Below are 21,863 nucleotides of genomic sequence, written 5' to 3' on the forward strand. Positions count from 1 at the left end.
ACTGTGTACGGCTGGATGTGAATCTACAGTTATCCAAAAACACAGTTTAATCAAAAGTCAAAATGGAAAAGGAAATATTCTAGCCTAATAAATGTTCTTGCAATTTCTACAAGTGTCCTCAGCATGCAGGTAGCTCCCCGATTCCCTCCTGAGGGGCTACGGGGGTCAGACACATGCCTCCCCGGTGTTCACACCAGAGCCCCCCACCCCGCCCCCGGCCTGCCTGCACAAGGGAGTCCTTCCGGCTCCCCACAGCTGCTACAAAGGCCACAAGAAGGAATTCCTAACTGCAAGCCCATCTGTCATTACTCAGTCTACCCAAATGTTGGAACTTGGTGACAGAACTGCATGTCAGCCTTCTTTACATACAGCAAATGTTCAGTCACGTAACAAATGCTCTTCCAAGTTAAGGTGACTTTTCCTTGTAACTGAACTGAGCTAACAGATCTGTTTAAGGGAGAAATGGTCTGTTCCAACAAGATTAATATAGAGAATTAAAATATACATCCAGATAATCTCCTAGTCTTTCTTCTCCCATAAATATAATAAAGCCATAGTAGAAAGTGGTTTTAAACCTACTCTAATGATATGTGATTGCCAGAATTACTATGATGGAGAAAATAGTTTTTTTAATCCTCTTTGTTAGCTATAAACATTCAATCTAATAAAGACATTTTAGGGAAAAAGTCAACATATAAATTGTTTTATTTTTCTTATACCTTGATTAAAACAGGAAATACTTGGTAATAACTTTACACTATTAAGCATTTTCAAGAAACTGCTGATCAACAAGAGATTAACCCTCTTCTGCAGGGCAACTGAGGATTTTAATTGGAAAAAGTGAATAGTTTATGGACAGAAACCTTCAAAACATGTTTAAACCACATGGGTACTTGATCCTTCCACGTCCTTTGCAGTTAGATTGAAACAGATCACAGGAAACCTCAGAGATGGACAGCTGAATCTAAAAGAAAAAACAAACAAACAGCATTCAGTTGTCATGAGCATTCACAACCACTGTCCCCATCAGCCCTGCTATCTTATACTTCATTGATCACACTCACCATTGCCATGCTGCTTCATGCTTGGGAGAAGACAAATCACTAATCAATTATGTACACTAATTAAAAATGCTACCTTAGGAGGCATTTTAATAACTTAGTAATAAGGGTGAAGTGTTTCTTCTAACTGCTTACTTCAAAACATTTTTGATCTCCCATTTGCCACGACTCACTGAACATTTGTAAACTGCAGTCCCCACAAACTATCAAATTGCACCCCAAAAGTAGTGGTGCAATTCTACAGCCAGCTGAGGTCAGAGGGAAAATAGAATTATATGCTGATTTGTTCTTTCATTAAGTTATTATAGAAGGTCAGACAAAATACAGTCAAGTGAATTCTGGAAAAAAATTAAGTAGACTGGTAAGTACCGTATCAAAGTGAACTGTTTATCTTAAAAGACACAAATACAAGAAAGATTTTTAAAGTGGGAGTATTTAGCCTTTTCAGAAACAAATGTTTTAACCAGCCCAGGCAATGACTTGCGTTATTTAAAAAGACTTTCCGTGGTTTCTCCCCAAGGAGAACAGAAGCACTGGAGAAAGGTGTAGTATCCAAAAGAGAACTTCACCAGAAAAAGCTTTATCTACGGATTTTTTAAATTTAATCCATATAAATAGTTTTCCACACATACCGTAAAATGAACACATAGGTTCAAACTAAATGATGGAGTCATGAGGTATTAACTATATATTTTGTTTACTCCAAAATAAAGTAACCAACAACATAGGATTTTCTTAAGCAAGGTTTGTCTGAAGAAAATATGATTTTAAAAAATTATCGAGGAAAAAAATTCGCATCTTTTTTTGACTGAAACATAAATATTCTAAGGATATTACATCAACTTAAAAAAACACAACTATATGTTACATTGCACATGGGGAGCCTATAGTACACAATCAACTAGCATATATTTATGAAGAAACAGAAGAACGAAGCTCCAAGTCTCTAAACACAAAGTCAAGTCATAGAAGGGGAAGTGCTGATTACCCTATTTTGATCAGTATACACTGTGTGTATACACTGCATGTTACACCCTACCACAAATACATATAATTATTAATTACACATTTAAAAATATTTTGTGATCACTACTGATCATACTGGAATCATTTTATCATCTGAATTAATGATTGAAGACTTTGGGCTCCTGGTTTCTTTATGGTGATGGCATATGCCTTATAGTTCTGCATTTCGAAAGTCCTTTCATAGAAAAAGGGCAAGAACTGGGGGGAGGAGGTGGATATAGAAATGAAATCTAAGGCCTATCAAAGCACAGGTCCAGTATTTTGCAAAGCGCCGAGTTTACTTCAGGACACAATTAAGACAAATGACAAGAAATCCTCGGTGTCACACCCTTAGGAAAATTCCTGGGGGAAAACAAAAAGATTATTCTGCATCCTACAGCCTACCCTATTTTTCCCTTGAAATGTACTCAGATTTTCCATTTCATTCAAAATCTCCAGTGCCGTGCTACAAGAGAACTAGCACCCACAGAGAGCAGCTGAATTTCCTGCATATCAGAACTCACTTTTAATTTCTAAAGGGGTTTTACCTATTGATTTTAATGTTTTTATTTCTACTAGTTACCATAAAATGAGTTAGGTTCCCATGACATGTCAATTTGACATCTTGTTCAAATACTTACTTTTCTGCTATATATAGTCCGTACTGTTTACCCTATTTGCTCCTTATTAAATTAGGTATGGAAATGCTAACTGAGGCATAAAATCTTCAGTCACCTCATAGACCATAAACATAAAGGTATATACTGTTTGTTACACGTCATGCTTTTGTGAAGGATCTTATATACTGTGATCTTAATTCATCAAAAAATGAATACATACAAAGAGGGGAGAGTGTCTGACAAAGCTGAAAACATGCCCTGTTTCAAAAATTAGGATGTCAGAAAATTAATCTTCATTCCCACTAAAAGCAATCTGAAGTGCAGAAATAGAGTTATTCTACCATAAAATGGGACACATTAACTACAACAATAACCCATGTGAAATGTCTTAATATGATTATGACTTCATCCACAAATAACTGTACACACAGCTAACAACATTTTCATATTCATTACCAGAGGTCCCAATGAAAAACACCTGTACTGAAATTGTAAAAATATTCAGTTGGTTAAAACTAACACCAGACAAAGTAGTAGCTATTCTGGTTAAAATTAAGATTCCAAATTGGAAGGTACTTCAAAAAGTTCAGGGAAAAATGGAATGAAAAGGTAAGCTCATTTTGGTGCAAAAAGATTTTTGAAACCTGTGCGTGGTTTTATTCACCGTATGCATTTCCCACGAATGTTCTGAGGCTCCTCCTAAGCCGTGAAAAGAACCGCTCACAGCAAGGGCAAAATATTTAGACTCTGGTGATCACAAACACCACTGTGGCTCCTGATGGCTTGCTTAGGAAACTGCGTTCCTGCCGGCTCCAGAGGAGGAGAGTGGGAAGCTTCTTACAACCAGCTGAAAAGAGAGTCTCCACCGTGCCCCTTGAAAAAGCTCATTTTCACATTACTCAGGCTTCATTATGCTAAATCAATATTCGTTTAGTCACTGGGGTTATTGACATATTTTAAAATAAAAGTATACCCTTCAGCTACTGCACTCATTACAGGTAATTTGTCTTGTCAGAGAGCAGGGAATATTATCCTAGTCTTTCAGGGCTGACAGCCCATGGAAATACCTCCCCATGGTTGCAACTGTAAATAATTTTAAGGTAAAATATTGAAAAATCAATGACTGTTTCCTGCAATCTGTCACAAACAAATCAATCATCATCTGTACTGCCAGAGAGTATGATTTGAAGGAGATGGGAGCAGATGTAATTCTTGGCTGGAGTCTCTCATTTCAAAACCACTTCACATAATGGTGTCATCATTTAAACACTTAACAGTCGGCGCAACTGCCACCGGAACATCGCGCTGGACAAAACCACAAGGAGGAGGAGGAGAAACGCCGTCGCTATTATGTTAACAAACACGGAATCTCCACGGCTGCCGTATTAGTGCGTTTCAGCCGAAAACGGTTTTACCTGCCCCCTTCCACAGTTCTAAATTAGTCAAGGCCGCATGTCTATGTTCGGAGGCATGATTGAAATTTTACTCTCTAAGTCACATCAACCTTTTATTTTAAAAGTGCCCTACAGAGAATAAAAATTACAAAAAATAAATAAATAAGACATTTGGCTCACAGACAATCCATAGTTCTATGTAACAAAGACAAAACATGGTATCACAGAGGTCAAGACCACATACGCTGATATTTATAAAGCCAGAGTGGTAAGTCAAGTACACAGAGGTGAAAGTTGGTCACAGTCACAACACTGAATTGTTCCTGCAAGTGTAAACTCTGTCTGCCACTCTGCTGTCACCCTCTTCTTCTACTCTACATTGTAGTGGCTTCCTCTGCCGCTTATAACCTCCCCAAAGGTATACAGGCATGAGCACAAGACCCTGGAATTAGTATATTTCCAAAACACTGTTGGACTAACAGAGTGCTCTGCCTGATGGTTTTTGTTTTCAAATGTATGCTGGTTCCTTTAATGGGAGAAACTGAGTTTTGTTACCACATTTTTATCAATTTCCTAATTATGTAATTAAACATCATGCAGCCCTCCATTCTTGTATTACTATTCCTCCCCAGATATAATTCAGGGGGCAGATATTCTTAATGACTAGAAAAGTACATTTTTTTTTTTAAAGAGGAACACAGAAATCTCATCACACAACTTAAGTCTGCACAAGCATTCATAGACATCGTAATTACTCTTTTACAAAGGAGTTTTGGCTGTCGTTAATTTTACCTGCATATTCAATGTGCCATTACACCATGAGAAGACAGAATTCTCCCTGACAGACACAAATGGAACCCAGCTTGTTCTTCAAGAACATCAGACCGATTCATCACTACCATGAGCACTAGGTTTTGGGAAATGAAAGAGTTCCCAGGGACATTATAGATGTGTCATCCAGAAGAACACCCAGTCCTCCACTCCACGTGAACGCCTGCGACAGCTGCAGGGCGAGGAGCAAGCCGACCTCCGGTAGGGAAAGGACCACGTGGAAAAGGCAAAGGGACTGAAAGCTCTGAACCAGCAAGAGCACTCTCGGTCCGGCTCACCAGAATTCCCCAAGCTGGGCCCAGCGACCGCCTGGCCGAGCTCTGGAACCCGCTGCCAGCCCAGGCTTCCCTGTGGCTGGTGGCTGTGGCTGTGGCAGAGAGCACATGCCCCCTGGGGGGTGGGGGTGGCGGAAGGCGACAAGGAAGCGAGGTGAACGAGGACAGTTCCACAGCGTGCACACTGCATGCCCGGCCACCACACACTGCACGACAGCCGCCGGGGCTGTGCAGGACGGCAGCTCGGCCCTCGTTCTCAGAGAGAGGCTATTTTAAGGGTGCTGAGTACACCCACATGACATCTCTCAGCTCTCCAAAAGCAGGCCCGAGCCCTGGGACAAACAGGCTCAAAAACTTAGCAGAGGAAAATAAGGGCCTTTCCAGATCTCAAGTTGAAGAAGTCGCTGTGTGCAGGACAAAGCGGGGTTTGCCACAAGGCTCAGGCCCACGAGGAGCGGAGCGCGGTCTCGGCAGAGACAGTGTTACCTGCTGTCTCCAGAACCTTCTGCTCCAACAGCCGGCCCAGCGGCTTTGCTAGCGACTGCAGGCTCTTAAAGAGAAAACAACACTGGTTAGCTTCAGCTTCCCCCCATGTCCTTCCTGCATGGAATCCCAATTTAATTATCAACACTTCCATTGATTTTATTCCTGGATTTCTCAAATGCATTTCTCAAAATGGCACACTCCAGCTATTTCCACCAGAGAACATTCAGTACAACCTTCTCAATTAATCAGCCATAAGCCATTACTGCTAAAAGGACATCTTTTCTTCACATTTTCAAGAGCGGGGCCTCTCCCACAAACATCTACTTTTACATAAAAGGAGCACCTGTGCTGTAATCCATTGGAATATTTTCAACATGTATGAAATACGAACCTTAATAATCAATTTGGCTGACAGCAGATGGAAACGTCAACCCATCTGCATAGACGTTTAGCTTTTTCTTGTACTTATCCTTAAGCAGGCCAACAAATAAAATAAAACAAAAACCCAGATCTTCTTCCACTTCAAATTCAACAACTCTCCACATGATTTAAAAACAAAACAACAAACTAAGCTTAAAGGCAAACAAAGGGAAAGCAGGCTGCTCCCCGTCCATGTCCGGGTTTCTGGCCCTCTCTCCTGTGTCTTCCAGCTCTCGGGATGCTGCAGAGCGGTGGGAGCTGAGGCTGTCTTCCCGCGGTTCCGACCACGGGCACAGGAAGGCAGGGCCAGGCCTTCAGACGCCCGCACACCCAGTCACGCTGCGCACCATCCCTGGGGGGCTCAAGGCACCCGCACGGAGCACCGCTTCTACCGGAGGCCGTGCTGCCCACAGTGGCCTTCTGTAAAATCGGCTGCTTTTCTGGCCACGCAACCATCATTTTTACTCAACAAAATGTCTGTGCACAGTCTGGGTCCTTGGTCTGCCAGGACCTGCCCACGAGACAACGCCAACATTCTGCAAGAGTTTCTCCCGTGGCTTTCCTATCCACCTGTACTCACCAGCCTCTATCTGATGAGAAATGACAAGTTTTGCATAGGCCTGTATACTCTTTGTCACTAACAGAGCTTGTCACCCAAGACTGGAGCTGATACCCCCACTAAGTTCAAAATTCCTTTTAAAATTTTTTTTATTTAAATAAGGGGAGCAAATTTCATATATATAATTTTAAAAGCATAGTGATACTACCTACCCTAATCTCCCTCCCTCCCTGAATTCATTCTCAAAAGAGCAAGGGAATTAAAAGAATTTAAAGCTGTGACTTAGTATAATTGAATTATTTCCCTAAAAAAGTCTATTTCTATGAAATAGCATAACCTTAGTTTTGATTTTTATGAAAAGCACAAAGTTTATAAATTTTACTATCCATCGATATTGTTAAAAGGTAAATCACTTAATGTAACTCCAGGATAAATGATAACTAAAAATAAATAACTTATTCTGTGTCATCCATAAATCAAGTGTCCCTATTTACTGCAGCTTTCTTTAAAGCGAATATTACCATTTTAATAATCAAAGACCTTGAGTGACATCCTCTACACTCTGCACTTCGCCCTCTGGCCAGAAGCCTGTGTCAGGGTTACTCCACCCGCCGACACACCCACTGCGGGCAGACACTCACTTGCAGATGGGACTTGGGATGTGTAAGGACAGATTTCACCAACATCTGGAGCAACCCCACAGTTCAGAAGTGAACTTAGCTGAGCACCTCCATGTGTATTATGGACGCATCATATTTATCACCTGCACAGAGAATGGAAATGATTCTGTTTAAAGAAACACAGATGAATAATAATACTTTTGGGATATCAGATGTGAATATCTAATCTAATTTTCTCCAAGGTATCATTCCATATTATGGCAAATAAACAAGTCAAAGCTGTATCAAGATAAGGGATATCATTAGCCTGAGAAGAGGCTAGAAAAATGGATTACATAAATGACAACTGCAGGGGAAAATTATATTCCCTTCTCCTGAACAAATGTTAAGTGCATCCTTACTAATCAAGACTTAAACTTGAACTGCATTAGAATATACTGGTTTTCAATTTTGGAGCATCTAAGTTAATATACCAAGCCAAATTGGTGCTTAGTTATACTGCCGCTATGCATATTTATTCAGAAGTAAGTCCTCTTTTGCACACTTCAGAGCAGTGCTGTGAACCCAACCCAGAGTCAGTACTGAATAAGGAAAAAAAATTACAGATTTTACATGTCCTTAGAGCTGCACCTGCTGCTATTCTATTAAGGAAAATTGTTCTCTACAAAACAGCTGACAAATATAACAAAAAAGATATTTAAAAAAATACAGCAGGTAACACAATGCAGAAATTGAAGCGAACATGCAGACTGAGCCACTACCACGGAAAAGGGATGTGCCTCTGTAGAGTTAAATGGCTGTTCCGAAGCACGGCCGTGTGTTTAACGCACTCAGGATTCTATCACTCGTTTCTTTCCATGTTCTCAACCAAAGGACATTTAAATTTGCTCCAAGATTTCTAGATTGTGTAAGTACTCATATATTAATAATGATTTGTTTTTGTTCACTAAAATAAATGATAGGTACTTAGTTCATGTCTTTTAACACAACATATCAAAAATGAAAATACACATGGATAATAGCTTGAGGATGGAGATCACAGATGCCAGAGACAGAACTGGAGGCACAGCGATGATCTCCAAATTAATGCTCTTGTTTTAGTGTCAGCAAACAAATCTAAATAAGTCTTTCTTTGATTTCCCTTTACCGTGTAATTCTAACCAGCTAATTATCCTTGGAGTCAAGAATGAACTGTGACTCCACACCTGGCTTCTGGCATCAGCTGCCTGTGCGGCTCCTCCACTTTCATTTCCTCTCTCTGCGCCGAGTTTTACCATTGGGGAAAACCACACATCTTACCCACACTCTGATGATCGACACCCAGCTTCCAGGAAATCGTAAGCTGCGAGGTGGGGGTGGGAATTCTAATATAAGACTATGTTGAAGGGCATCAGGGCCTGGATAAGCCGAGAGTACAATAATCAACAGCATCTGTCTTGTCACTGTTTGTGCATCCAAAAAGCTGGGGTAGAGGACGGTGATAGTCCCAGGTCACCCAGGTTGTGACTCAGACCCTTGAGTCATCAAGGGGCTAAATGTACCATCTTCACTTGGCTCATCCACTGCAATTTACACAACAATGCTTTTGGGAGAAATAAAAAATGTCCCTCTATTTTTAGAAATAAAAACAAGGCATTCTGTAAACACTGTAGCTAAGTACCTGATGAGGTGAAAAACAAGTGATTTTAGATCTTTAAGACATTCCAGGAGACGGTTTCTCTTTTTCAAAAAAATGAAGTGACATAAATTTGCCTTGTGTTGACCTTTTTATTCTATCCCTGTTTCTGCGCATTAAGCTCGCCTTTCTCTACAGATTCATTCTGAACACTAATAAAATGTTTACTTACTAATGCACTGCTCTGTTTTATGCTTTTCTTTCGTAATTGGACACCATGATTCCACAAAGGTAGGGCACAAAGAAAGCCGGCACGAGGCACTGCCAAGAAGCCACAAGTAGTCTCGGTGCACGCCAGAACACTTAACGCTAAACTATCATTCCTCTCGAAAACTTCTGTTGCCAGAGCGCTCACAGACCCTGGGAGCTCAAAGACAGGCTTCAAGTGCTATTAAAAATCTCCAAAAACAAAACTGTACAAAAAAAAATATGCCGCCCTTCTTATGTCACCATTTACAGACAACGTTTTCTCGGGATCTTAATTAAGATAACGATGCACACCTGTGTCAACATTCTCTGGCAAGACAGCCTTATCAATCATAATCCTTTAAGTACACTCCAACACAGCCCCGGCGATATGACAGGAGCAATCTGTTGCCTTTCCCGGGGTGGGTGTTGTGTCTCTCCCACAAGAATGATGAGATCTTTAAAATACAGCACAGCCACTTTTATGAGTCTTTAAAGTTTCGCCTGGAAACAGCTCTTAACACGGAACCGACAGGAACGGCCTCTCTTCCGCACTGAAACAATGCCAGCTGTGCAGCCGAACCTGGCACAGCCAGCTCTCTGGCCGCGTGCGGGCAGCACAGCTGCGGGTCTCACTTTTGAGAGCTTTGCATTTTAACAGGTAGGCATCCCCGGATCTGGGCAAACAAACCAATAAACCCCTTAGGTCGTTTGCAAATGAATTTTTAATAGTCCTGTGGTTTGGTTTTTTTTTTTTTTTTTACACCAACAACGATCAGAGCAAGCCTATCCCCTGGTGTAAGTGAAAATACTGAGAAAGATAAGAAAGAGGAGAAAAGCTCCCTGGGCACCCTGGGATGCCACCTCTGCTGGTGGAGAGCGAGCGTGGGCAGCGAGGCCGCCTCTTCCAAACGGAAACGCTGCAGGGGAAAGGGGGCGCGACGTCACCATCGCCAAAATACAGAAAGTTAGGACCTCGTGTTCAGGGGCCAAAAAAAAAAAAAAAAAAAAAAAAAAAAAGAGGAGCCCCCACCGCACCGGCGGGCGCTGTCCCCGCGCCCAGCCCCTCCTGGCCCCGTCCCGTCGCAGCCTGCGGGCGGCCGCGGCCAGCCGAGCAGCACGGCCATCAATGTGCAAATAAAGCAGAAAATAGAGACATCCTTAAGAAATGAGCCCTAAATTTGACGCAGAGCGGAGGTGACAACCACGGCGACAGAAGCGTCCACTGGAAACGCTTCGCTATCTTGCGGGAGTCTCTCCAGTCCTGACGCCGGCAAGGCGGGCGGGCCGGGGGAGCCCGGCGGGGCTCGCCCGCGGCCCACAGTGGCGGAAGAGGGAATGAGGCTGTCTGCGGGACAGACCCCGCGTCCCCGCGGCACAAACCGCCTTTCGGAAGCGGTCGGCCCGCACCAGAGCCCAGGGGGACGGGAGCAGGGGAGCTACCCACGCGCGCGCGCCCGCCCGCGAGGGCCCCGGCCAACAACACCCACGCGGGCCCATCGCGCGGCGTCCACCCGCTCCGCGCCCGCGCCGCCCGGGGCACCTGGCTCGGGTCGGGGGGCTCACCTCTGCTCCGCGACGCGGACGCGGACGCGCGGGCCGCGGACGCTCCCTCGTGGCAGGCGCGAGCCCCCGGCGGGCGGCGCACGCGGGCCGTTGCCGACCGTTAGCGCGAGGGGCTGCGGCGGCGCTGGCGGCGGCCGCGGGCGGAGCCGAGGGCGGGCACTGAGGGGCGGTGGGGCCGCGAGGAGCAGGGCGGGGGCCCACACTGGGCCCGCGACGGTGCCGCCGTGGAGGCCGCCACCAGCCGGCTCCGCGTTCCCGCACGTTCCCGCGGTCCGGGCCGCTCCGCCTCTCCTCAGTCCCGGCCCGCTAGCAGCCCCCCTCGGCCCGCGAGGTCCCAGCCGCCGGTGAGGCCGGCTTCCCGTCTCCATGACAATAGCGCCACCGAAGCCCCGCCCAGCCCCGCCCCTTGGGCGCTGGGACAGGGAGGGAAGCGGGCCCGGCCGCTGGGGGGGCGGAGCCAAGGGGAGCCAGCGTCCAATCACAGGTGGAGGCAGTGTAAGGAAAGGGGCTGGGCGGCCCGAGAGGTTCTTGGGGAATGCAGGCGGCCAGGCTCGGTCCGCTGGGGGGCGGGGGGAGGTGAGGGGCGGAGCCTGGGAGCCGGGAGCGGGCGGAGGGGAGGGGCCAGCGCGCGTGCGTGGAGGCGCGGCCCCGAGCGGGTGGCAGTGGGCTGGGTGGGTGCGTGGGGGCTGGAGCTCCGCGAATAAAGTGAATCTCGCACGTCGAAGTCATTGCGAGGAACTTCGGGTACAGTTTGGCTTGGGTTACGAGCGGCCCCAGCTGTAAAAGGCCACGAAGTGCTTGGTCCCAGAAGCTCTGGCGGCGTGCCCGACGCGGGGCCGGGTCCCCTGCGCCCCTGCCCACCCCGGCGCGTCGGCGACTTGTGGGCCAGGCTCTGTGGTGGGCAGGGGCCGTGCCTGCGCCTCGGCTGTGTGTGCCTCCGCCTCGCCAGCGCCTCGCTGAGCAAACAGTGGCTGGGTTGGGCACTGCTCGGCCGAGTGTTTGCCGTGGCGCTTGGGCGGGTGCGCGGGTGCGTGCGAAGGGGAAGGCGACTTCGTGGAACAAAAGGGGCGGGGGGCCCGCACCCTGCACCACCACGGACCTGGCGGGGCGAGCCGCCGAAGGCAGGCCCCGAGAGAAAGAAAGAAAGGCTGCGGGGCGCGGGTCGGGGCGCGGGCGGCCGGAGATCTCTCGGCTGTAGCGCCCCTGTTCCCACCACCGCTGCGCCGGAGACGGGCGACCCCGCCGTCCCGGGCCTCCAGCGTCTCCTCCTTGGCCGGCCGGTGGGGGTCGGGGGCTGGGAGACCGCGCCGAGGACGTGCCCACGTCCGAGGCCTGGCTCTCGCCCACCTGCTGCTGCTGCTGAGCAGAGGGCAAAGCGTTGCGGATTCCCTGCGCCCCGGGCGCGGGCATCCATCCGTCTCTCCCAGGGTCCTGCCTGCCGGGTCTCCGGCTCGCCCTCGAGCCCCGCAGTTTGGGGAGAAGCCGGGGAGGGGCGGGCGACGAACCTCCCGGGAACCCGTCCTCCCCGGGAACCGGCAGTCCGCGAAGTCGGCGACTGGCGGAGGCGAGGAGGGCGCCGAGCGGCCTCGGCGGCGCCTTTGTGCTCCGGGGCGGCCCGGGCCGTTCTCGGGGAGCCGCGGCCGCGCGTCAGGACCGCCGCTCCGCCCCGAGTTAGCAGGGGAGGAAAGTTGGAAGGGCTCGGCGCTCCCGGGATGCGATTGTCATCCTGGGGCCGGCGCTCGAGAGTCTGAGAGAAAAGAGAGGGAGAGAGCGGGGAGGGGAAAGGAGGGGGGGGGGAGAGGCCGGGGGGAGGGGAGAGGGGGGCCGCGGAGGGGAGGCGGGCGCGAGGGAGGGGCGAGGGGCGCGCCAGCGAGCGGGAGACCGAGCCGGGGAGGAAGAGGGAGAGGGCGAGGCGCGCCTGGCGGCCGGGTTGGCTGCGGCCGCCCCGAGGCTCCTGCCAGTCCTCCCACCGACTACACCCCGGGAAGGAGGAGCTTCGGGCGCGCACAAGGCGTCAGAATCCTCAATTTCCAACTTAGCATCTTGGCAGGACCTTTGCGAAGCCAAAAGCAGAGCCCCCCGGTGCAAAGAGCGAGGGGGGGGGGGGAGGAAAAAAAAAAAAAGAGAGAAAGCAGCAAGGGAGGGGAGGGGGAAAAAGCCCAGCCGGGGCGAGCGAGGCGCGCAGAGGAGCGGGCGCGGCGGTGGCAGCCGAAGGCGCGCGGGAAGCCAGCGAGGAAGGCGCCGCGGGCCCAAGAGCCGGGGCCCGAGGAGCGGCGGCCCGGGGCGGCCAGAGGCCAGGTGCCCTCCCGCTCGCCCTCGCAGGGCGCCGCCCGGCTGGTTGGCGGCCGCGGCGCGGCGCGCCCCATGCCCGTGTGTGGCCATGTCCTATCCGCAGGGCTACTTGTACCAGCCGTCCGCCTCGCTGGCGCTCTACTCGTGCCCGGCGTACAGCACCAGCGTCATCTCGGGGCCCCGCACGGATGAGCTCGGCCGCTCGTCTTCGGGCTCCGCGTTCTCGCCCTACGCCGGCTCCACTGCCTTCACGGCGCCCTCGCCGGGCTACAACTCGCACCTCCAGTACGGCGCCGACCCCGCGGCTGCAGCCGCCGCCGCCTTCTCCTCGTACGTGGTGAGTGAGCGGGGAGCCGCGCCGGGGCGCAGAGGACGGCCAGGGGCGGACGAGGGCGGCCGGGCGGCGGGGACGCGGGGGGACACGGGCCTGGGCGCCGCCGCCGAACTGCCCCGCCGAGCCTCGCGGCCCCAGCAAACTTGGGCGATTGTCTCGCTCGGCCTCGCCCGGGCCTCGGGCTCAGGACTTGCTAGGAAGAGAAGCCGCGTCTCGCCCGGATCGCGGGTGTTTGGGGGTGGGGGTGGGGGTGGGGTGGGAGCAGAGGTCTTTGCAATTAAAGGGCCGCGTTCGGGTCTAACGTGAGCTCCAGGCCGCCCTGCAATTTTATGGAATTAATTAATTAATTTTGGGTGTTTTTTTTTTTTTTGCCATTTGGGAAAAGTTACTCCAAAGAAATGGACCCGAAACCCGAGCAGGAGCGTGCTGAGTCTATGTAAATGTGGTTGGCCTCGCCTTTAATTAATCCTCCAAAATGTTGCAAATCCGTAATCCTATCTTCGCAATCCGATTTGGAGGTATTAAATTTCTGAAAAGTCGGCCGAGCTGCGGTGCATCCGGGATTTTTCGGCCGGCTGCACTTTCTGGAAAAGCGCGGTGGCTGTGGCGTGTGGGGTTAGCCGTTTTGGAGGTGGGAGTGCGGGGATAGAGCTCAGTTTTCTGTTTGAGGGTTTTGAGGGTTTTTTTTTACCGATTAAAAAGAATAATTATTAATAATAAAATGCCTTGACTGCCCTTGTTCTTCCCCTCCTGCGCCCAACGTGCGGCCTCCCCGGGCGCGCCGCGCATTCTCCGCCGCTGGCCAGGCCTCTGTCCGCACGGAGGACCGGGCCGCGGTGGCCACCTCTGCGCACCGGGCTACGGACGTGTCCTGGCACGCGGGGGCCCGCAGGGTGGGGCGCCGAGGCCCGCTCAGCTTCAGGGGCCCGGCAAGGGCTGGACTACGGAATAGGGGTTCCCTGCGACCTTCCTGCGAGGGGGAGGGGTCTCTCCCGTGTGGGACCCGGCGAGCCCTGACCCCGTGGGGGGGAGGTAGCCAGAGCTCCGGCCTCGCGCTGCCCGCGAGACCCCTGGGGCGCCGCACAAGTGCGAGTCCGTCATTGCGCGGGGACACTCACCTCCTCTCTGCCCGTACCCCGCAGGGCTCTCCCTACGACCACACTCCCGGCATGGCGGGCTCCTTGGGCTACCACCCGTACGCCGCGCCCCTGGGCTCATACCCGTACGGGGATCCCGCGTACCGGAAGAACGCCACGCGGGACGCCACCGCCACGCTCAAGGCCTGGCTCAACGAGCACCGCAAGAACCCCTACCCCACCAAGGGCGAGAAGATCATGCTGGCCATCATCACCAAGATGACCCTCACCCAGGTGTCCACCTGGTTCGCCAACGCACGCCGGCGCCTCAAGAAGGAGAACAAGATGACGTGGACGCCGCGGAACCGCAGCGAGGACGAGGAGGAGGAGGAGAACATCGACCTGGAGAAGAACGACGAGGACGAGCCCCAGAAAGCCGAGGACAAGGGCGACCCCGAGGGCCCCGAAGCAGGTTGGTGCGCAGGGGAGAGAGGACGGGGAGCGGGTGTGAGAAGGACAAGGGGGTCCTGGAGGGGGCGCACGCGGGGCCCCGGGGCTGGGGACTGGGGGAGGCCGGGGGCGGTCTCTGCGTCCTCGGGCAGGACCCCAGGGCCCCGGGCGGCGCGGCCTCAGCGCCTCTGACAGCCGGATTTCGCCCGCAGGAGGAGCAGAGCAGAAGGCGGCTTCGGGCTGTGAGCGGCTGCAGGGGCCGCCCACCCCCGCCGGCAAGGAGACCGAGGGCAGCCTCAGCGACTCGGATTTTAAGGAGCAGCCCTGCGAGGGCCGCCACGACACCCTGCCCGGGCCCCCCCGCGTCGGCGGGCCCTCCCCGGCTGGGCCGGCGGCCGCGCGGCTGGCGGAGGACCCGGCCCCTCACTACCCGGCGGGCGCGCCGGCACCCGGCCCGCACCCGGCCGCGGGAGAGTTGCCCCCGGGTCCCGGCGGGCCCTCGGTCATCCACTCGCCGCCGCCGCCACCGCCGCCGCCGCCGCCCGCCGTGCTCGCCAAGCCCAAACTGTGGTCTCTGGCCGAGATCGCCACATCCTCGGACAAGGTCAAGGACGGGGGCGGCGGGGGCGAGGGCTCGCCGTGCCCGCCGTGCCCCGGGCCCGTAGCCGGGCAAGGCCTGGGAGGCAGCCGCGCATCGCCGGCCCCGGCGCCGCCGCCGCGCTCGCCCTCGGCGCAGTGTCCGTTCCCGGGCGGCGCGGTGCTGTCCCGGCCCCTCTACTACACCGCGCCCTTCTATCCCGGCTACACGAACTATGGCTCCTTCGGACACCTCCATGGCCACCCGGGGCCTGGGCCAGGCCCCGCCACCGGCCCGGGCTCGCATTTCAATGGATTAAACCAGACGGTGTTGAACCGAGCGGACGCTTTGGCTAAGGACCCGAAAGTGTTGCGGAGCGCGTCGCAGCTAGACCTGTGCAAAGACTCTGCCTATGAACTGAAGAAAGGTATGTCGGACATTTAACGCGGGCTGCTCTGGGCCTGGACTCCTCTAATTTATTAAAAACATGGCCTTGGCAGTTATTTTTCCATCACCGAAAAAGAGAGAGAGAGAGAGAGATAAACTACCCCTCCTATCAAAAGTTTATAGTCTATGGAGATGGCTGGCATAAAAACGCAATCTCCACACACACACACACACACACACACACGTCTTACCCAACCGAAAAACTAAAAAAAAAAAAGGATTTGTATTAAATCTATTCTGTATATTTAATGTAGCATTTTTGTATTTAAATTGATAATTCCATATCTTTGAAGTAAATTATGAAAACAAGACACCTGTACAGGCATTTAATGTTTTTTTTGTAATATAAATATATACATTTGTGTTTCTGCCCTCGCCCCCCCAAAAAAACTGTTTCATAGTTTAAAAAAATACAAGTTTAATTTAATTTTTTACACCTATCAATTTTTCTGGGTATGAGCTAAAGTATTATTACAGAAAGGAAACAGGTTATACTCTTAGATTTAAAAAAGTAAAATAAACTGCAGCCGCCTTTGTAAAACGCAAACTATTTAATTAAAAGAGATTTTAACATATTCAGAGCCACTCATTACTTTTTAGAAGCCTCAATAAACTGTCCTTTGCCTTGGTCAAAAGGTGCAAACTTGGCAACTTTTTTTTGCGAAGCGGGGAGTGAAGGGTCCCACGGAGCATCAGGGAGCCAGGGGAAAAACCGCCACCGGGCCGTGAGCCCTGCCCCAATGCACGTCGGGCTCACCACCGGCGCGGGCGGCCTGGGGCGCACCGGACCCCGGAGGAACCCGAGAGACCCGAGCGCGCGCCCAGAAGGGACCCAAGATGGCAGAGCCAGCCAGAGACGCGCGCCACCCCAGCGCCGGCGCTTAACCTAATTACTCCCAATCAGTGTCGTGTTTTATGCAAAGCAATCAGCTGGTGAACTCTGCTAATGAGTTCGATTTTATGCCGGATTTAGCCCTTATTACTATTTCAAAGGTGCTGCGGGCTAATGCCGGGCGGGGAGCGTCAGGGGGTGCCAGGGGGAGGGCTTGCCCGCGTCGCCGGCTCCTCTGCTCCCCCGCACTCGGGGCACCGACCCCTTCCTCCCCGCATGCGGTCACGTCCGTGGACAGACGCCCGCGGGGCCGCGGCACGAGCGAGGGGACGGTTCCCCCCTTTCACAGGTAGGTGTCACACTTGTCCTGGGTTTCCAGCCCGGCGCGCGGAGCCGGAGCCGGCGGAGGGGGCGGGGAGGGGGCGGGGAGGCGGGGGCGGCGCCGCGGCCGCGGCGGGAACGCGATGCGGCCCCCGCAGGGACCCCGGGGCCGCTGGCGCTGACCTCCGGCCTCGTTTCGGACGCGTGGCCTTCGGGAGCCGCAGGCCGTTGGCCTGGAAAACGAGGCCGCTGTGGACACGATCGGGCGTGTCGTCGCTCGAGCGCTTGGCCCGGCGCGGACTCCTGAGTTCACGCAGCTACCCGAAGTACTTTTCCGCAGCGTCGGCATCAGCCTGATGATTTGCGTTGTGAGCCCGCGTGTTTCGTCCCCAGACCCAGTCCCGACGCGTGTCTGTCCTAGATGAGGTCCGAGAGGGACCGCCCTGCGCCACGGGGCAGAGCGGCCGCAGACGCGGGCTTGGCCGCGGTGCTGGCGTCTCAGTCTTGCGCCCGAGATGCGGAGCCGCCGACCCGCTTCGCTCCGTGGGAAATTTTTCGGGGGCCTGACGGTGGGGGAGGGGGAGCTGTCACAGCCCAGAGAGACCCCGGCGAGAGGAATTAATCTGCCCTGTTACACTGGAGCCCCAGTGTAGAGAATGTGTTTGCACACAACACCGGTTTAATTAGGCTTCATCAAAACGCACATATTTGTAGTTCTGCTCAGGATGTATTAAAACCCCACTGTTTTTTTTTTTTAACACACCCCAAAAGTTTCCCCAGAGTTGATGCTTGGCTTTGATGTTGTTGTTGTTGTTAAGAACCTGCAACGGGGCTGCTTTCAGTGTCTTGAATTTTGCACAACTTTGAAAGTTGTCTTGTCCAATGTTGTAAGGAGCAGCCGTGGACTTTGGGGTTTTAGGTTAGCGAGCAAATTCACGCAGGGAAAATGGTTTCAAAGCTGGAAGTGCGAATGATTAAATATGCATGAGACGATCGTATTTTATTTTGTCCCTTTAATTATAGATGATTTAAAAAAAAAAAACAATTGAATTCCGAAGATGACTTGCCCTTGCTCCCGGTCCCCCCACCCCCCAAGTTGAATGCAGCCCCAGGAGTCACCTTCTCTTCTCAAAAAGTCAGAAGAAAAGGCCAGGCCCTTTCTCACGGGAGACGTCAGCTCGGCGGGGTTTTGCAAGCCTTCGCCCTAAACCCTGCCCAGCGATTTTAAAAAGAAAATTGCAGGCCTCCTTGCGGTCCTGGGAATATGCAAATACCGCGGCGCGGGTCTCCCGTGTCGGCCCGCTGAGGCTCGGGGCCGGGAGCCGGACGCCCGCGGGGCCGCCTGGGAACGCGAGCCCCGCACCAGCCGCACGCGGCACTTCTCAGCATCGAGGAGCGGCGCGCCACTGGGCGGGCCCGCGAAGCGTCCCCTGCCCGCGCGCATCCCGCCGCTGGCCTCTGCTGGGGCTTCGCTGTTCTCTTCGGGCGTTGGCGGGCAAGCCCCCGACGAGGAAACCTGGAATTTTCTTCTTGGCCCCCTGGGATTTCGGAGCACACAGTGTGTCCTGGTGTCGACTGTCCAGTCTGGAGGTTGCCTGCGGGGCAAGTCGGGGTTGCAAGCGTTTAGAAAACGTTTGACCCCAGAAATCGGTGCGTGTCAGTGTGGTCCCTGAGTCCGGGAGGAGATCCCTTCTGGAGGGCGAGGGGACGCCAGCGAGTGCCAGGACCAGGGCTTGCTCTCAGCCTGGCTTTGAGGCGCTGGAGTTGCGGGGAACAGCGCAAAAGACACCTGGTGCTGCGCGGACGTTTGCCACCTGCGCCTGGCCCGACCAGTTCCGGACCCCACGAAGGGCTAGAGGAGGCGCCGATACACAGCAACAGAGGTCGTGGGTTCCCTTCATGGGGTCTACTCAAGCAATCCCCTGCGGTAGCGCCCGGGATTGGACTCAGACCCTTCCCTTCCCCTTCTGTGCCCGGGCCCAGTCAATTCCTCATCAGATTTGGGATGGAGGAGGGAACAGCCCAGAACATTCCCCAGGGCGCTGACGCAGGTTTTGAGAAACTGCGGGAGGAGCCATTCCCTTGCCTGCTCCAGGGCTGCGGGTACCGGAGCCCGAAAGGTTCCCACAGCTCGGGTGCTGGGCCTGCCACGAGGCCTCCTGCTTTGCAACCCCCTCATTCTGCGTGAGCTGCGCGTCTCTCGGGGCCCGGAAGGTTGGCAGGGAGCGAGGGTCGCAAGTGCGGTTCTGGCCCAAGTCCTGCGTCCCAGCCCACCTGTCGCGCACAAGTAGCTGCCCACGCTGGCAGAGGCGCGGAGCAGCGCAGTGCAGGGCGCCCAAAGCGAAAGGAATGCGGGTGCGCTCCCCAGAGAGCCGTCGCGGACGCAGTTTGGGAAGGGCGCCGCCTACCGGTCCCCCGGCGCCACGCGGCTCGCAGGGAGGGGGAGTGAGGGCCAACGCGGCTGGGCCCCCACCTGCAGCCGGGCCTTGGCTCTGAATCCAGAGCCGGTCGAACTTGGGCTCCTTCGCCTCCCCAACTAGCCACGATCCTGGGCCCAGGACCCAGTTAGCAATGGGGATGAGGGGGGCTGCGCAAATGGCTGAAACAGTTTTAACCGCGGCTTCTCCCCCGGCTCCGGCGCTGTTTCAAGCAACCTAGGCATGCAGAAGGCAGTTTTAGAAAAGCGCTGTCAACTCTGCGACGTGCGTCCCGCGGACCTCGGCGGTGCGCAGCTCGGGCAGTGCGCGCGTGCTCCCGCTGCGCCCAGGTGCGCGCACCTCGCCTGAGGCCGGTCTTGGGACGCCCAGGCCCGGGGCCCCGCGCTGTGGGGCTTGATTTACAGTGCGGTGCATCGACAGCCTACCACGCCACCGTGCCCCCAAATACCGTGTGGCTTGTGGGGTGGACATCTATAGAAACACTAACCCTCTCATGGCTTCGAAACTTCCTGTTTCGAAAGCAGCTTGGATGAGGTCGGAGTGTCAAAGTGTGCGGGGCCCATGCCAGCGTCCCACCACCCCGCCAGAAGCTCTGAGGGGTCCTATCTGCCGCTCCAGCCCGCGTGCGGGATACCGGGGAGAAGCGGGGCCCGCCCTCCTCCGACTCCCCGCATCCCTCGCCACCCAACCGATCGCCGGAGGGAAATCGGGCCCGGCTGGAGTCTTGCTCCCACTCTCCCCCCAAAACGGCCAGCGCTCCGGGACTATCCTTAAACCCACCCCGCGAGTCCCGCCTTGTCACCAGGCCAGGGCCGGTCTCCATTTCGTTTTCCCCCAATTAAATGCGGTTTGGGTCCCGGGTATTAGGGCGAGCCCAGGTTGTGGTCTTCGGGGCGGGGCTGTAGCTCTAGGTGCACTCCTGACGCTGGCCGGCCTTTCGAGGGGCGGCTCCCGTCGGCCGCAGCCCCCAGCCCCGTGTCCCCCAAGGCCTCCCGCCGGGCAGCCGCTGGTTCCCGGCGCCCGGACGAGCCCAGCGCGCCCGAACGCCACTTTCCCAGTGAAATCTGCTTTTATTTGCTCCGAGCAAACCCCGGGCCCTCTGCGCTCCCGCCTGATGGATGCAAATGTAAATGTGCACTTATTTAATTGGATCAGGCCCCAAGATAAAAGAGATAAACGGCTCCCCGTTTGCTAACTTATTTTCCGAGGCATGCAGCGCCGCGTGGAGGGAAAGCTAATGACGGAGCCGTGCGTCCCTCGCGCTCCTCTGGCTCTCGACAGCCGCGGCGCGCCGGCCCGCGGGCTCCGCCTGGGCTGCGGCCGGACGTTGACCTGCTGGGCCCCGGCCCCTCATGCCGGGTAGGGTCCTCGTGGGCTGTTCCGTGGCTGCCAGGCCGCGAGAGGGAGAAGGTGCGGCGTGGGCACCGCGCTGGCATATACCCGTCCCTCGCCGCAGCCCTCTTTTTTTGTCGCCTGTCCTCGTCACCGTTCTTACCCACCTTTCTATGCCTGGGTCACACTGTCCAATTCCATAGAAAATCCTGTCTTCCTCCCGGCTCCCCCCGACACACACACCCATGTCCCCTCCACCCCAGGTGGCGGTTTCCGAAAGAAGGAAGCAATGGCCACGAACAGGATCTGGCGCCGGCGTCCCTGCAGCCACCAGGGTCCGGCGGGGCTCCCTCAACACGGGAGGACACCCTACCCTGTCCCCGGAGGGCGCACTTGATTCCTCCTTAATGGGCTGCAAGCCATGGACTCGCCCCCGCCACTACACTAAATGCCGTGGGCACTCCCCACCCCCCACTCCGGTCATTTCAGGGGGTCGCACACAGCCACGCACCCCGGAGGAGAAAGGGCTGTCTAGCTCCTGCCTGCTGCAGGCCGGAGTCCAGAACCTGCCCGTCTACAGGTTCGATTCCCTGCCCTGGGTCTCCGTTTTTCCCATGAAGTTTCTCTTCTGCTCAGCTGCTCTGGGGTGGGGCTGGGGGGTGGGCGGGAGAGAGAGGGACCGGCGGAGGATGGTGCGGAGGAGCGGGGAGGGGAGAGCAGGGCCTTGGTTTCGAGCCCCTGCCGGATCGCGCCGCCGTCCCCCAGACTGGGCGTGGCGAGGCCGGGCAGGCCGGGTGGGAGGCAGCGCGCCTGTCCCCACGCGCTGATGGATGGCCTTGTCAGGAGAGCTCCGTGCGCCAAGCCCATCAGAAAGCACTTACCTCGCTAAACTGAAATTACTGTCTTTTCAGGGGCTAATTTGTGTAACTCCCATGGAGGGGCTTGGAGGGGGTTTGATGAGGCATAAAATGATGATTAATGAATTTATTGGCCGCTGCTCATCAAACAAGGGCCGCAGAGCTCGCGTCCGCACCCGTGGCCTGGCGGCGGCGCTCAACACAACTAC

At 54.2% G+C, this 21,863-nt stretch overlaps 1 protein-coding gene and 1 long non-coding RNA gene across 19 annotated transcripts in view; one reads left to right on the plus strand and one right to left on the minus strand.

Moving 5' to 3' along the window:
* LOC103348460 (uncharacterized) overlaps positions 1–11,086 on the minus strand; it is a 56,281-nt gene extending 45,195 nt beyond the window's left edge. For 7 of the 18 annotated variants that reach the window (XR_016224809.1, XR_016224807.1, XR_016224808.1 and 4 more), the window contains exons 1-4: positions 10,699–11,086; positions 7,293–7,414; positions 5,673–5,736; positions 864–964 (exon numbers count right to left, since the gene is read on the minus strand). This is a non-coding gene — a long non-coding RNA (uncharacterized LOC103348460). Of the gene's footprint in view, positions 1–687; positions 965–4,872; positions 4,988–5,672; positions 5,737–7,292; positions 7,438–9,447; positions 9,591–10,698 lie in introns of those variants that run through there. The other 11 variants (XR_016224814.1, XR_016224815.1, XR_016224813.1 and 8 more) reach the window with 8 other exon arrangements.
* Positions 11,087–12,562: 1,476 nt separating this feature from the next.
* IRX5 (iroquois homeobox 5) lies at positions 12,563–16,509 on the plus strand. Its single transcript, XM_008257303.5, has 3 exons — positions 12,563–13,327; positions 14,467–14,872; positions 15,063–16,509. Exons 1-3 carry the CDS (start codon positions 13,079–13,081, stop codon positions 15,869–15,871), a joined length of 1,464 nt encoding a protein of 487 aa, XP_008255525.3. The 5' UTR covers positions 12,563–13,078; the 3' UTR covers positions 15,872–16,509.
* The last annotated feature ends 5,354 nt before the right edge of the window (positions 16,510–21,863 follow it).

The sequence above is a fragment of the Oryctolagus cuniculus genome, chromosome 18 (assembly GCF_051225735.1).
Source record: "Oryctolagus cuniculus isolate XC-2025 breed Fujian yellow rabbit chromosome 18, ASM5122573v1, whole genome shotgun sequence".
NCBI classification, from domain to species: Eukaryota; Metazoa; Chordata; class Mammalia; order Lagomorpha; family Leporidae; genus Oryctolagus; species Oryctolagus cuniculus.

What these genes read in the sequence shown, in the direction of transcription:
- IRX5 (XM_008257303.5), top strand. Translation starts at nt 13,079, where the DNA reads ATGTCCTATCCGCAGGGCTACTTGTACCAGCCGTCCGCCTCGCTGGCG. An exon ending in CCGCCTTCTCCTCGTACGTG is followed by an intron (nt 13,328 to 14,466) that starts GTGAGTGAGCGG and finishes CGTACCCCGCAG; the next exon opens with GGCTCTCCCTACGACCACAC. An exon ending in CCCCGAGGGCCCCGAAGCAG is followed by an intron (nt 14,873 to 15,062) that starts GTTGGTGCGCAG and finishes TTTCGCCCGCAG; the next exon opens with GAGGAGCAGAGCAGAAGGCG.